This window comes from Poecilia reticulata, chromosome 11 (assembly GCF_904066995.2).
Source record: "Poecilia reticulata chromosome 11, P_reticulata-male-v2, whole genome shotgun sequence".
Classification (NCBI taxonomy): domain Eukaryota; kingdom Metazoa; phylum Chordata; class Actinopteri; order Cyprinodontiformes; family Poeciliidae; genus Poecilia; species Poecilia reticulata.
In genome coordinates this window covers 15,564,065-15,578,185 of record NC_088840.1, presented here as the reverse complement: position 1 = coordinate 15,578,185, position 14,121 = coordinate 15,564,065, and the positions used below count along the sequence as shown (strand labels likewise).

The 14,121-nt window shown below is 37.6% G+C and overlaps 1 protein-coding gene across 4 annotated transcripts in view; it reads right to left on the bottom strand.

The window, feature by feature from the left end:
- LOC103472458 (ras/Rap GTPase-activating protein SynGAP-like) overlaps positions 1 to 14,121 on the bottom strand; it is a 56,987-nt gene that overhangs the window by 31,419 nt on the left and 11,447 nt on the right. For all 4 annotated transcript variants that reach the window (XM_008422108.3, XM_008422106.3, XM_008422107.3 and 1 more), the window contains 2 exons: positions 2,723 to 2,811; positions 2,513 to 2,634 (listed from right to left, as the gene is read on the bottom strand). In XM_008422108.3, the coding sequence (XP_008420330.2) occupies positions 2,513 to 2,634; positions 2,723 to 2,811 (211 nt within the window). The remainder of the gene's footprint in view (positions 1 to 2,512; positions 2,635 to 2,722; positions 2,812 to 14,121) is intronic.

Below are 14,121 nucleotides of genomic sequence, written 5' to 3'. Positions count from 1 at the left end.
ACACATAGATTTGAGTACAGTACCAAAAAAAAAAAAAAAGACTAAAAGGCTGGTCAGTTTTCGGAGATTCAATTTCATCTCACACAGACTACGATAAGGGAATGTTTTCTCCCTCATCGTGTTTTCTTATTCGAAAATGTTGAAATTTAAGATGGATTATTTTTTTTGCAAAAAGGCAGGAGGATTGACGGAAACAAAAAACAAAAAAACACCTGATAAAACAGTTGATAAATATGCAGATTTAATGCCGATCGTCACTGAATAATCATGTCTGCCGCGCATAAAAAGTGCTCTGATAAAATCGACAGACTTTGGCAGCCGAGCCAGAGCAGCTGCGTCGAAAAGCTCGAGTGTGAAGTTGGATGCCGAGGGTTTACAGGAAAGTCAACTTAACGCTGCCGAGTGAATTAAAGCGTGTGTGGGCAGGACTCAAAGCGAGCTGTGCGGGCAGCTGTCTGAGGCAGCGGTGAGAGGGGCGCGCCGACTTAAACCCCAACATCATTTAGCTTTCGCTCACAGGCTCCATCCCTGCTTCTCCCCCCCACACACACAATCCACCGGGTTAATTTATGATTTATTTCAACATCTGAAACACTGCATTTTAGCACACCAGGTTTTCCCACATCCTCTGCTAAATGACACTTTCTTCGTTTTCCCATGTCGGACATCCGCACCAGCCCCAAATATGTCTGCAAAGCGCCTCCCGCTGTGACGGGAAAGTCTGCCGTCAGCGATACATTTTTACTCCCTCTTGACATTCTTGTATTTCCCATATGGGCTTCGTGACTGGATTGTGTGAAGGTTGCATAAAATTTTGAAGCGTGAGATCCAGCTGAGGATGTGACCCTCCTCTTCCCCACACACATACACACGCACGCACGCACGCACGCATGCACGCACGCATGCACGCACGCACACACACACACACACACACACACAAAACAATAGAAGAAGCCTGTCATGAGACGCTCCAAAGCTGCTGCATCTCGACAAAATGTAAAAAAGAAAAAAGGCTAAATAAATAAAAGCTTCTCAGACAAGATAAATGTGGTGGAAACAATTCTTCTGGTGTCACTAGAGCTTCACTTTGTTTCTATTTTTTTTTAAACTAAATTAACTTTCATTGTGAAAGCATGACTGATTGAACTTCTTTTATCAAGACAAAAAGTATCACAGTTGCATATCAAATAATTTAATCGCCCCACTGCAAACTAGTTTTAGTTGCACATGTAGTTCAGATGTTTGCAATAAACACATTACAAACCAACAGTTTAAATAGGTTGGAGAGATTTTGTCCAAACTTAACTCCAAATCCTACTTTTAATGTCAATGTCATTTAGCACAACTAGGACACAACAATAATCTTTTCCAGCATCCCATCGGATGACTTTTTGAAGTAAAATTTTGAAGTAAAATTTAACTCCCACTGGGCCAAGAGAAGCAATGTTGTTTGTTTGTCACTTGTGTATCGGATTTTGTCACCAGAGTAAAAAACGCTGAACTGACTGCAGAAAACGCTTAGCGAGATCTTGTGGCAGCGGCCACTGAGGTTTCAAATCCAACCAAAGAACTCTGAGAAATGCACCACAGCTAACCTAAGGACACAAGAAGAGTCAGCTACAACTTGCTCACAACTCTACAAATAAGTAGAGTTGTGAATCAAAACCTGAACTTTTCACGCCTATGGATCAGTAGTATGCCGGGAAGACGACAAATAAAGCTCACATTGAACAGAATTACAACCCTAGAGTAAAACACATTGATGCTCTGGGATTTCTCTTCTTCCCCTGGTACCCGTAGCCTGCACTGACTGCAAAGCAGACGGATTCAACAAGAATCCCACGGTTCCCAAGCTTATCTCAGAGTTCATCAAAGCCTGGTTTCAGAAAACGTCCAGCGCTGCTTTCATTGTCGTTTTACTTAAACTCTACTGAAAATCTCTGGTGGGATTGGAAAAAGGTTGTGACAGCACGGAAACCGAGGAATATAAATGAACCGAAGCCCATTCACCCGCATGTAGAGAGCTTCGATTCCTCAGAGATCCCGCCAGACTCTGCAGTCCAGTTATGAATCACATTTGCAGCAGGTCAAAGGAAAAGGTTGCTCTTTTGAGCATTTAATAAGCTGATCTTGACGGGGTTGAATAATTTTGAGGCCGGTATTTAAAGCTGACATTTTGAGTTGAATTTGAAGAAAGCATTTGTAGAATTAGTCGAGCGCTTCTTGTTTTATTTATTATTTTTGGATCTAGCATGTATGTTTTGCACAGAAACCCAGCTAGCAGTGGGGGCTGAATAATTTTAGGTGCCACCGTAAATGTTGGCCTCTCAAAACATTTGGACTTTTTTCCAGTTTTTGTCGCAGCCCAATCAAACAACATCTGGGTGCTGGTTTATGTTGGGACCAAAACAAGCCAGCAGTGAAGAGAATGTTCAAAAAAAAAAAAAACTTCATAAAAACCTGAAACGTACCAGTTCTTTTGTTTTCCACAAGCCGAACTTGCAAAACTTACCTCTCTTGGTCAGCACTACGAAACCGGGGCAGAATCATCTGTTTGAAGCTGCTGGTCCGGTCCAGCTTCGGCTGACTCTTCGCTCTCTTGATGGAGCCCTTCAGCCTCCGATTGAGAAAACTCTAAAGATTAAACACAACAAAGATCCCATAAACACCTCAGCGAGTCTGTACCAATGACGCTCGATCTGGTGTTTTTGGCTGAACTCACCGGCTGCCTGAAGGGCTGAGGTGTCGTGTTAGGAGGCGTCTCCATACTCGACTGTCTTACAGAGGCAAAACTTGCCCTGCGGGATTGGTCTGCAAGAGGACAATGTCATGAAGAAGGAAGCGAGAAAAACAGTCATGAATAAGATTTACATTGTTTACAAATTAGTTGTGCTCTAGAATGTTCTATATTATCTTATAAATCTTAATTATAAAGGAAGGTCTTCTTGAGATAACACATATTTTAATTCTCACAGTCACTGTCAACATGATTGCAAGATTCCAGTGCATTTTTATGGTCTGTTAGACTTTTGATTATTTCTAATGAAAGTTTATTGTTGAACACTGTATTGTTCATTACATTGAACATAAAGCGTCTGACATAAAAAAAAAAATATGTATTTCAACAGTTTCCAAATACATAAAAAAAAAAAAGTATTTTCAAGTTGCTGCAACTAACCATGATTTTATCAAAGCTGAGTTAAATTTTAGGAACCACACCATCTGGCTTTAATCTATACCAGAACTTTACAATGAAGAAACCATTAAAATTGTTCTGACAACATGAAGTAGGCCAACAAATCTCAAAGCAACACATCACAGCCACATCTAAACAGATAAGACAGAGGAGATAAGACAGCTTTATTGCCATTCTACGCACAAGGCGGGCGGTACAAAGACATTTTCTTGGCAGCACTCTGAAATACAACAAAAACGTACAGCGAAAGAGTTTACATTTAGGGTACAACTATCAGCATTTCAGAGAAAAACAATAAATCAAGTCCACAGTCGGACACGGTGGTGGTAGTGTGATGGTCTGGGGCTGCTGTGCAGCTGTGAGAAAATGATCAACATCAGGACTAGGAAATGTTTTGAACTGCACAGCTTAGTGTAGAATTATGCAAAAGAAAAGTTGATGCAAGAGAAATATGGGAAGTGAAGCCCACAGTCTGTGATGACTCATCTGGATACCTATAGCTTTAGTCTGCCCTTATGCTTGCACAAACTCAGCAACATGGTGATGGATCTATGAAAGTATGAGCAACTATCTTTAGGAAATCTCAGCTGACGCTTTTTCTGCATGGCCAAGAAAGATGATGTCAATGTAAACCTAAATCAGGAGGTTTATTTCTTCTCTTCCATGCTGTCTAAAGGCTGGCCTAAGCAGGAATTTAAAAATAACCGCACAGTAGTGAGTATTTCTTACACTTACTAAAGCTCTACAAAAGGTAAAACATGTTATTACTGTACTGTGAACTTTAAGATGCTGCTTCTTTCAGCCACACATTGTGGAATATGGTATACTTCTTTAAAAGATTTTAACCTCCGTTCTTATCTTTACCATTTTTTCTCTTATTATTTAGTAGCCTATTTGCACACATCAGATGTGAGAAACCGTTTTCTTCTCATAGTGTCAAGTATCAATAAAGTCTTAATAAATGTGAGATAACACATAATTCCTGGACCCAACACTGCCTATTGTCCTCTCTTCCCAAGTTAATGCCTGACAGTAAATCCTTAAGATGTTTGAAAAGTAATAACGTTTCCACCAGAAAACAGTTAAAAACTGAAAGAAAGAAAGAAAGAAAGAAAGAAAGAAAGAAAGAAAGAAAGAAAGAAAGAAAGAAAGAAAGAAAGAAAGAAAGAAAGAAAGAAAGAAAGAAAGAAAGAAAGAAAGAAAGAAAGAAAGAAAGAAAGAAAGAAAGAAAGAAAGAAAGAAAGGAGCTTTTAACAAGAAAGAAAGAAAAAAGAAAGAAGCTTTTAACATCCCTGCCGGAGGACACCGACATAAAAAACCTCAAGACTTCATGGACAATTAAAATTCAGAAAGTATGAGGCAGTATTTATGCTAAACAAATGTAATAATTATTAAATAGTATTAAAAAAAAAATGCATTTGTCGTCTACTTCAGGTTGGCTGGCAAGTTTTAAATAAGTGATTTCTTGATTTAACAGGTCAGTCAGTAATCTGGCCTGAGTGGTTTGTGAAATCAAACCTGAAAATGTGATTAATCATCTTAAATTGTGGTTTAACAAGGCAGTCAATTATATTGACGTATAACACCTATTTGGTCACATTTAGTGGGAAACTAGAAATATTTCAGAGAGCCTTCAGCTTAACTAGCATAGAGCTAATTGACTGAACAGAACGGATGCCACTTAATCTGCATTTCAAGATTTATTTATAAATTTAAACATCCAATTCACCCTCTGCCATAAAACACAAATAAGCCTATTAAGTACAAATGTGAGTATAAGCTCAAATTCTTGAAGTATCTCCTTAATTCCTGCATTTTTACGCCTGGATTATTCTGGTTATGTAATAAAACGTGCAGATTGATCTGTAATGTCTCAGGGGGGGTGGGTTGTTGTTTTTTGTTTTTTATAAATCTAGACGCAGGTCTCATATTGTTTTTCACTCCACGGTTCTATTTTCGGCAGTGACTGATCTGATCTGTTGGGTTTTTTTTTTTTTCTTTTTTTTTTAGAACTTGGCCATTACCCTGAGGAGCCGTTTCATCCTTTTTGTCTCCTTTATTTTTTGCAAAGAGAATCAAGACACGCTGTCATCCTATGATTTTGATTTCCTCGCTCTCAGTGCCTGTAAGTCGGCTACTCTCCAGGTTCTATTCTGAATCACAGCTAATTGTTTGGTACCCATGGTAACAACTCCAAGGGCTTCTACTTGAAGTGTAAAAGATATTGGCACAAAAAAAAAAACTGCACAGCAACGATGATAGAAAAACACCAAGCAACACACCGCAAGCAGTTGCATTTCTTCAAACCAGACGTGCAGAAAGGAGTCATCAGACGTATCAGCAGGCTCTGAGGGGCAATCACCCTCAGCTGGGGGGAAAGACTTCAGATTTTTATGAGTGTGTTCACGTGGAGCTAAATCACAACGCAGCAAACCAATTGAATGACCTTGCAGGGAAAGAAAAAAAAAAAAATATATATATATATATATATATTTTGCGTGTGTCTATAGTCGCTTGCAATGAGGACTGATTAAAGTAAACGTTACATATTAGAACACATGGATGTGTTCGGTCGGGCCATTCTGAATGTAAATTGCTCTCAAGACGGAGCGTGTGGGTGGCAACAGCCTCTAGCTAACTATGATACAGAGAGAGAAAGACGGAGAGAGAAAGACTAAGAGTGGGTGTTAAAGAAACATAGTCAACCTTTATCGTGTCTAATAATAAATGTTGGGAAACTTAGCATTTTTGACACTTTTGTACCTAAAATAGTGCATGAACAAATATTGATTCCACAGTTTTTAATAGGATAGAAGACATAAGAACTATAGCTAATATGATACAAAGTCTAAGATATTACTTTTAATTGTTCTGGATTAGAATGTGACTACAAGATTGGGTTTGAATGAGAATAATCTTGAATTTAGGCACACATCGATTGTGCAGTGAATTGCAAAAGTATTAATATTCTTTAATCTCATAGCACTGGATAAAATCAGCGGAGACCAGAAACATGCAACCAAGAGGCCCAATGGTGACTCTGGAGTGGCTGCAGAGAGCCGCAGCTCAGGTGAGCGAGTTTTTCGATTGGAGAGCTTTTACCTGTGAACCCCACAAAATCTGTCCTTTGTGAAAAAGTCACAAGCAGAAAATCACTGCTAAAAAGAAGAAGTAAGAAGTCCTGTTTGTACTTTTCCACAAGCCATGTAGGGAATGCAGCAAACATGTAGAAGAAGGAGCTCTGGTCATCTATGCGTAACATCAGCCATGCAATTTTAGTATTACATACTGTCTATTGTCTATAAACTGTCTAGGCAGAAAACTTTAATTTGGTAAAGCAACTGGACTTCCTTAAAATATTTAAAAATTAAATGTTGGATCCAAAAAGGCAATGTTTCTTTGTAATGCTTTCAAGCAGACAGAACCCATTTAATCTCAACATTTACACAAATCCATAATATATATGTAATAACTATAAAATTAGTCGAAGCTTTATGTACTGCAATTACAGGTCTTTATGCAAATATGCCTGTGTAAAAATGTATTCTTTTAGCAACTTCAGTGGTGCTAAAAGCTGCAACAACATGCAAAGTTGATTTTCCAATTATTGAAATCCCTAGAGAGCTATTCCCAGAAAAACTGGCATATTAAGATGAACTAAATATGATATTTGGAGACTATCAGTATAGAGGAGTGGAGGGTTTTAAACCACAACAGTAGCGAAGGAAGTCCCTGTCCTCAGGTCTTATTAAAAACAAATCCCAAGATTCGAAGTGATCAAGTTTTCGCACATAGCATAGAAGCTGTTAACCTTCTCTCTCCGTTTCATTTGCTCACAGTGTTACCGGAGATTTAGGTTCTCTGGAGAAAAACTGCAGAGTCAAAAATGAAATTCTGGCCCAAATTCCCCGAGAAAAACAGACAGGTTTCAGCTGGGTTGGGTTATTGCAGACAAAATGCAACTAAATGTGTCCATTTTAGCAAAGTGCAGTCAAGCAGCTACATGCATTATATGTCTTTAACCCCCAAAAAACTAAATAATACTTAGGTAAATGCTATTCAGGTAATGCTATCTGAGTAAGACTGAAATAGATTTCATTGTGGCTGCCTGTTTTGTTGATATTGCACTCTAGCTTGAATGGTGTATTTCCAGTCACAGGACACAAACATGGGATCTCGGTGTGACTGGTCTGGAGCATCTGACAACAACAGGCCTGCAGTGACTCACAGACAGGCCTGCTGGGGCAGATACTGCATTCATGTCACATGGAAGTGTCTGTAATTACCATATTCCATCTAGTAAACACAGTTCATGACAGCAGCTAACCAGCAATTATGGGAAAACAATTTGCTCTTTTTCTGATAGCTTCAATCCGCAACGTAGGTCAATTAGGTTACTTTAAAATATATTTTCTATCAAAGTCCTCTGGTAAAGTAGGTTTTGAATTCAAACTGCAGTGCAAAAAATTTTAATTATTGAACATATTGAACATTTCTCTTGATGATAGTGACGTGAAATTGAAGCCAGATGTTGATAATGACCCCGAGTGAAAACCCACTCAGGAATAAAAACAAATGCATCTATAAATTTATATTAAATTAAAAGAATGTCCTTCTTTTCACCTCAGGAACATTGCCAGATTTAGAAATATCTTTTCCAGGAGTGAATGCGGAAAAAGACTGATCCATTGTTACTTTAAGGCTAGTGTAATAAGAAGTTCACAAAATTTTACGCAACCTGCTGGGTCTCAATAGATAGAAAACTTCTTAAATTAATTTAAATAATTAACCGAACTTATCACAATGTTTGACAACTAGGATTAATTATAATGCATGTGTGACTTAATTGAAATGACTTGCTTGTAAAGCGCCTCAGGATAACATTTGTTTTTACATTTGCTATGTAAATAAACCAAAGTGAAGTAAATTAGTTTATGTTTAATAAAGGAATGACACAGCTAATACTGAACATATCAAAATAAGCTCTACAAAGGCAAAGAAAAAGCCAAGAGTAAATACTGATTTTTGTCAGTATTTCGAATGCATTTCTGCTCTCATCTGCAAATTATTTTGCAGATACAAATTAAATTGTCGCCCAGCTCGGTCTGATGGGCTATAAAAAGATTTCTCATTACCATGCTTTCACAAAAGGAGCATCTCATTATGATTAAAAGCAAAGACCTCTTAAGACCTTCAAAAAACCCCAATCATTGCAAAACATACTGATGGAACTGGTCATGGCCACATATCAAAATTTCTCACCCCATGTGGTTTTTCTATGCACGCCGCACAAAAACTATGTTGAAGCTAGTTTCCAGTTTGCTACGCAACATTTTGACGAGACGTTGGAAATATTGGGAGAATATGCAATAGTCTGGTCAAATCATCAGGAAATATAACTCTGGATGTGATTGAAGAAAAGTGGGACATCGGCTGAATTTACATAATGTAAATCTAGTGCCATTTTCACCCAGCTGAATTGACAGTTATATTACTTCCACTTCTTTTATATATATATATATATATATATATATATATATATATATATATATATATATATATATATATATATATATATATATATATATATATATGATGCAAAGCTTGGTTTGCAACTTGGAGTGCCCAAAGGCACAATGCTATGTGACAGGAAGCTGGAACTAAAACAACATTTAGATTACGTGACAAATACTTTCTCCACTGATCCGCAGTGACAGAGTTCATCTAATTAAAGGAAGGATGAAAAGAAAATTGTACAGGGACATTCCTGATAAGCATCCAAAAGCCAAATATAAACTTTGATTTCAGAGAATAAAACTGCTGGACCCTCCCAGTAAATAATGTGTCTTGAATTCAATTGAAAATCTATGAAAATAATAAATAAAGATCAGTGAACAACAAAAGAGGCTTTGCTGTAGAATAAATTACATTCAGTTCTGTGTCACACAAAACCTGATTTAGAAGCTATTTTGTTTTGATTTCTTTGTATGAGGAAAACTGTTTGATTTCAGCATCTGCTACGGATTTTGTCATTAGGTTCCATTACAAATATTTATATGTTGCTGGCTATTATGAATCACAGTGTTGACAGATGCACAACTTTGCTTTTTTCACTCTTTAGTTTTGGAATCGTATACACTGCACAATGTTCTCTCAGAATTAATGAACCGAGACAAAAACAATAAACAACAAGGCAAACCATGAATAATTGAGACAACTAACGTTCTCTCGAGGCACAGAAGTCACATGAGTGGTTTTCTAACTACATTGTGACTGACGCCTACTAAAACTGCCCACATGTAGTTGGCTGTGACTCCCACATATCTTAGCCAGATGCTGAGTTTGCACCAATCTTGAGGTTTTTTCTAATTTCTGATAAATTATGTTGGATTTTCTGTTTGTTTTTGATGAGATTTGCCAGCAACACCCACCTCTTGGATGTTTGACAAATTTTCCTCTGGGAGCTAAACGCCTACTGGAGACCACGGTTGAACACGCGTTCTCCGTACCCATTTCTTATCCGCGAATAGACTGAAATGTAGTTCATTGCAATTATAAGTATTAATACGTTGCTTTAAAATAGCGCAAATATTATACATCTTTCTCTTTGTGATTCTGTTACCTGCTGTTGCCCATTTGAGCTGGCCTGAGATGCTGCGAGGTGAATTGTGCTTCTCTTAAGCTCTATAATACAGACTTACACTTGTATGTGAACAACAGACTGCAACAAAAGAGCAGAGGGTAACATTTCAGAGAGAGATTTTGCAGCTAAACCCAAACCAGATTTAAAAATACTTATATCACTAACACACTGTTTGTTTATTGTTGTATCAGTAGCTTTAAGTGACTTGTAATGACCCAAAGAAATGATTTAATCTCATTCAACTTTATGCAGACACTCGGTCTGCACTGGTGAAGATTTACTCCCCTCGCCATGCTGAATGCGTAATATCACTGGTATGGCAGAGGTTAGCCTTGTTTTATAAGTAATTCAGTAAATAACTAGTAAAAAAAATTTAGAAAAATCATAAATGGTGTAGAGAGCATTGAAGTTTTGTCTGAAGATGGTCAGACAATTTTAATAATAAAAACAGAAAAATGTGGCATCAAAATTTAAATTAACTTCCTAGATCTCCAGCACAAAGTCAGCTGTACACCCCCTACCCAATTACACTCACAATGCAAGTAATATCCTTATAATACTTATAAACACAAATTATTTCGCTCCAGTTTAGACTATACTGTCAAGCAAATTTCAGAAACACCAGCATGTGGCAAGATAACCATTACTTCAGTCTCCTAACATAATAAATTTGCTAATGGCCTAGCTAAAATTAGACAGCACATAGATCACTTATTTATCAAATCCATTTCACAGTTTCTGCAGATAAGTGCTGCACAACAGCTTCATATTTCTCTCCAAGCCAGAATCTTGCCACCAGTTACGTAAAAAAATAAAAAAATAAAAAATAAAAAATAAAAAGTCTGATGAAAAGAGTTGGAAGAGCTCGAAAAAAAACCTGTTAAACCTGAAATCAGTCAACACTATGAGGTGTTAAAATCAATGCAGGTGTGTGACTGTCACTGCTAGGTTATTGCCAAAATGATTCAGCATTTTATGACGAAAATAAACTGTGAAACCCCTAAATTTAATGTTGAGAAACTGAAATCGGACAATGCAGGACGTTGCCATTTAGACCAGATCTAACAAAAGGCGATACAGTCCGTTCGCCCAAAAGAATCCTTTGTAGTGGATCAAGAGATGAAAAGTGAGCAATGTCAATTCTTTAAATATAAAGTCTTTGCAATAAACAGCTTCTGTAACAAAAATGGAAGTACCTTTGTATTTGTGTTTTCTTAGGTTACATGAGCTTATTTGTAGCAAAGGTATCTCAAAAGTTAAATATCAGCCAGCCACGTAAGGTCAAAAGAGGAGTTTGTGAGAATCAAAGATGAAAAACAGAAGCCAAAAGCAGAATAAAATCTGAAAGAAAGAACTATTAAGACTTTTTGTTTGTTATCAAAACTAATCTTTGTCCTTTAGTTACCACAATAATCACATCTCTGGTATACGAGTTAATTAATCATTTATTTAATCCTCTGAAGATATAAGGATAATAAATTTAAAAGCTCATCTGAACTACAATGTCAATAAGTTTTCCGTTTAGGATTTCAGTGTTTTCCAAACTTTCATGGTATAAAAACAACCTATACTTATTTTGGTGTTCTTCAGTTTAAATGATCCAGGTTTTTCAAGGTTGTAAAGCAATTTAAATCTAAACTCAGGGGTAGAAAAAACAAACCACATGTCTTACGCTGTGATTATTTATTAAACAAAAATGAAGCCGAGATAGATTTTGTGATAATTAATTCAAACCTGAGATTCAAGCTAAACATGCCGAAGCTTTAGATTTGAAAAGAGGTCAAATAACGTGATGAAAATCACTGTAGAGATTGTTTTTTTAAATGCTTTGTAATTATATTCTACTGTTATGGATTTTACCTGAACAGCTCTACTCAATATTAGGTTCTCGATAACTAATATAGTAATTATCCTCTAAAATACTTCATGTGTAACTATTTGCAACGGCTTGAGCAGGTTTGAATAAATGTACAATGAGTGAGTCTTAATCCTGCTTTGAACTACATTCAGAAAGCTGACACGTCAAATAAATACCATTTTATTTATTTTCTACTCTTTATTTAATGACCACTGAAAATAGCAACGGCAGGAAAACACCTGCACACACCTGGACGCAGTTTGTTAACTTACTTTGTGTGAAGACTAGTAATGATTTGAAGCTCCTGTTTCTAAACGGGTTACATCTGGATTACCTGTCAGAACTGAGCCGTTTCGAATCTGAATGGCTCGCTGCAAGCCATATTTTTAGACCAAGTTGGCCCATTCAAAGTGACAGCTTGGTGTTATGTCTCAGTTTGAGTGGGTAGTCACTGCAGGTATCCAAATAAATGTGCTTAAGCAGAGTAAAAAGTGTTATACATCCACTTCTGGGGCAGAAGTTTCAGAAGAGACACCACAAAGTTTGGACGAAAAACAAAGAATAAAAGTGTTTTTCCACTTGTGTGGGATTTTTTTTAATTTTTTTATCCTGAACTCCAATCTTGAATAACTCAGACTAAAGTGGCTATTCTCCATATTAAACTCAGCAATATTTACAATTTGAAACCACCAAATAGGTCAAATGTGCTGAGAGTTAAAACTGCATCATGAATAGAGCTGTCCAAACTATCGGCATGACTGACGGGAGGAAAACCGCCTGGCAACCACTTAGTGGCTCTTTGACAGGCCGGCAGCAACACTCCATGGGGTTTTAGTATGAGCTGCGACTTACAAAACACAGACTGAAATCGTGGATGCCAAACGTGCCGCAGACGTGTAGAGGAAGAAACGTGAAGGGATTGCATCTTGTAGAGCCTTTTAGATTCTAAAACAAAAAAAAAACTCAAAGGGTAACAAACCCCTAATGTGAAGAAGTCAACAAGGGTGTGAAAACATCTTGAACTGTCCAGTTTTGTGATAACCGTCTTCCAAAACAAAACACAGAAGTGCAGTAGTGTGATGAGGTAAAACATAAAACTGTCAAATATACTTTCAAGGGATCATCAACTCTTTGAAATACCATGAGATTTTGATGGATTTTAGCAGCAAATGGAAAATAGATCACTATTTTCTTTAGCAGAATAAGGATGCCAAACAAAAGTGGTTCACTATGAAATAATAAAAAAAATTTTTAAAGGTCAGACAGTGTTTAAGTCTGGTAGAAAACTTACAAGATAAGATGAGCATAATAAAGGACACAATATTCTAAAAAAAAAAAATCAAAAGAGATTGTGAAAGTAGGATTGGTCAATGATCCTAACTCGATGCTCGAACCAGGGAGAAAACCGAATGCTACTCTAGTGCCAAAAGAGAACATAATCCTGACAGCATGGAGCGTGCTGTACATCAACACTGTGATTTTTAAAGAAAGTAAGTTGGACGATTATATTTATATAAATAAATAAAAAAAGCTCCACCTCTGGCTGTAGTCAGAGCCACTCCGGCGCTATGTTTAGAAACATCACTGTAACGAGGTAAATGCACACTGCACAGAAGAGGCAGAGCAGAGGGATTTAAAAGAAGTGGTGGGTGGAGGGGTTCAGGAAGAGGGAGCACTGTGGGCGGGAGAGATCCACAGAAAGAAAAAAAATAAAACCTGCAATCAGTCTGAATCCTGACAAGCTTTTTGAGAAAACCGGCTAAGCTCACAAACACACACACACACAAAAAAAAAAAAGTTTGGACTTGCAGCGTTTTGTGACCAGCATTTCCTGAGCGAGAGCTCCGGTGAAAATGCTCAGCAGCCTAAATAAATAAGCAGAACTCGTTTTCTATCGTGCGTTTTTTCAGCATTCCTGTCTTCCTCCTGCCTGTTTCTATGCTTGTGTGTGTGTGTGTGTGTGTGTGTGTGTGTGTGTGTGTGTGTGTGTGTGTGTGTGTGTGTGTGTGCGTGCGTGTGTGTGCGTGTGTGTGTGTGTGTGTGCCTGTGCGTGCGTGTGTGAGTGAGCTCCAGCCAAAGGGGAGTGTGGCCTCGTTGCCATAGGAACACGTTTGCTAGCGTGTGCACTGCTCTCCATCAAACTACCTTCATTTCTGCTAATGTATTTAGCAGCGTCATTACTGTGCTTGTGAATGGATGGATCCAAATGAAATAAGTGGAGTTAAGCAGGCGTGACTCTACAGACGTACCGAGGGGACGACCAGATACGGGAGGAGGAGGAACCTCAAAGCTACAAGCAGCAACAGATCGACGGAGGTCTTGTTATGCTGTTGCACAGAGATGAGCGTTAAAAAGTGGATAAAGAAATGGATAAGACATAAAATAATAAACCAATCAATTGTGCAACACTTCAAAACTTCTCTC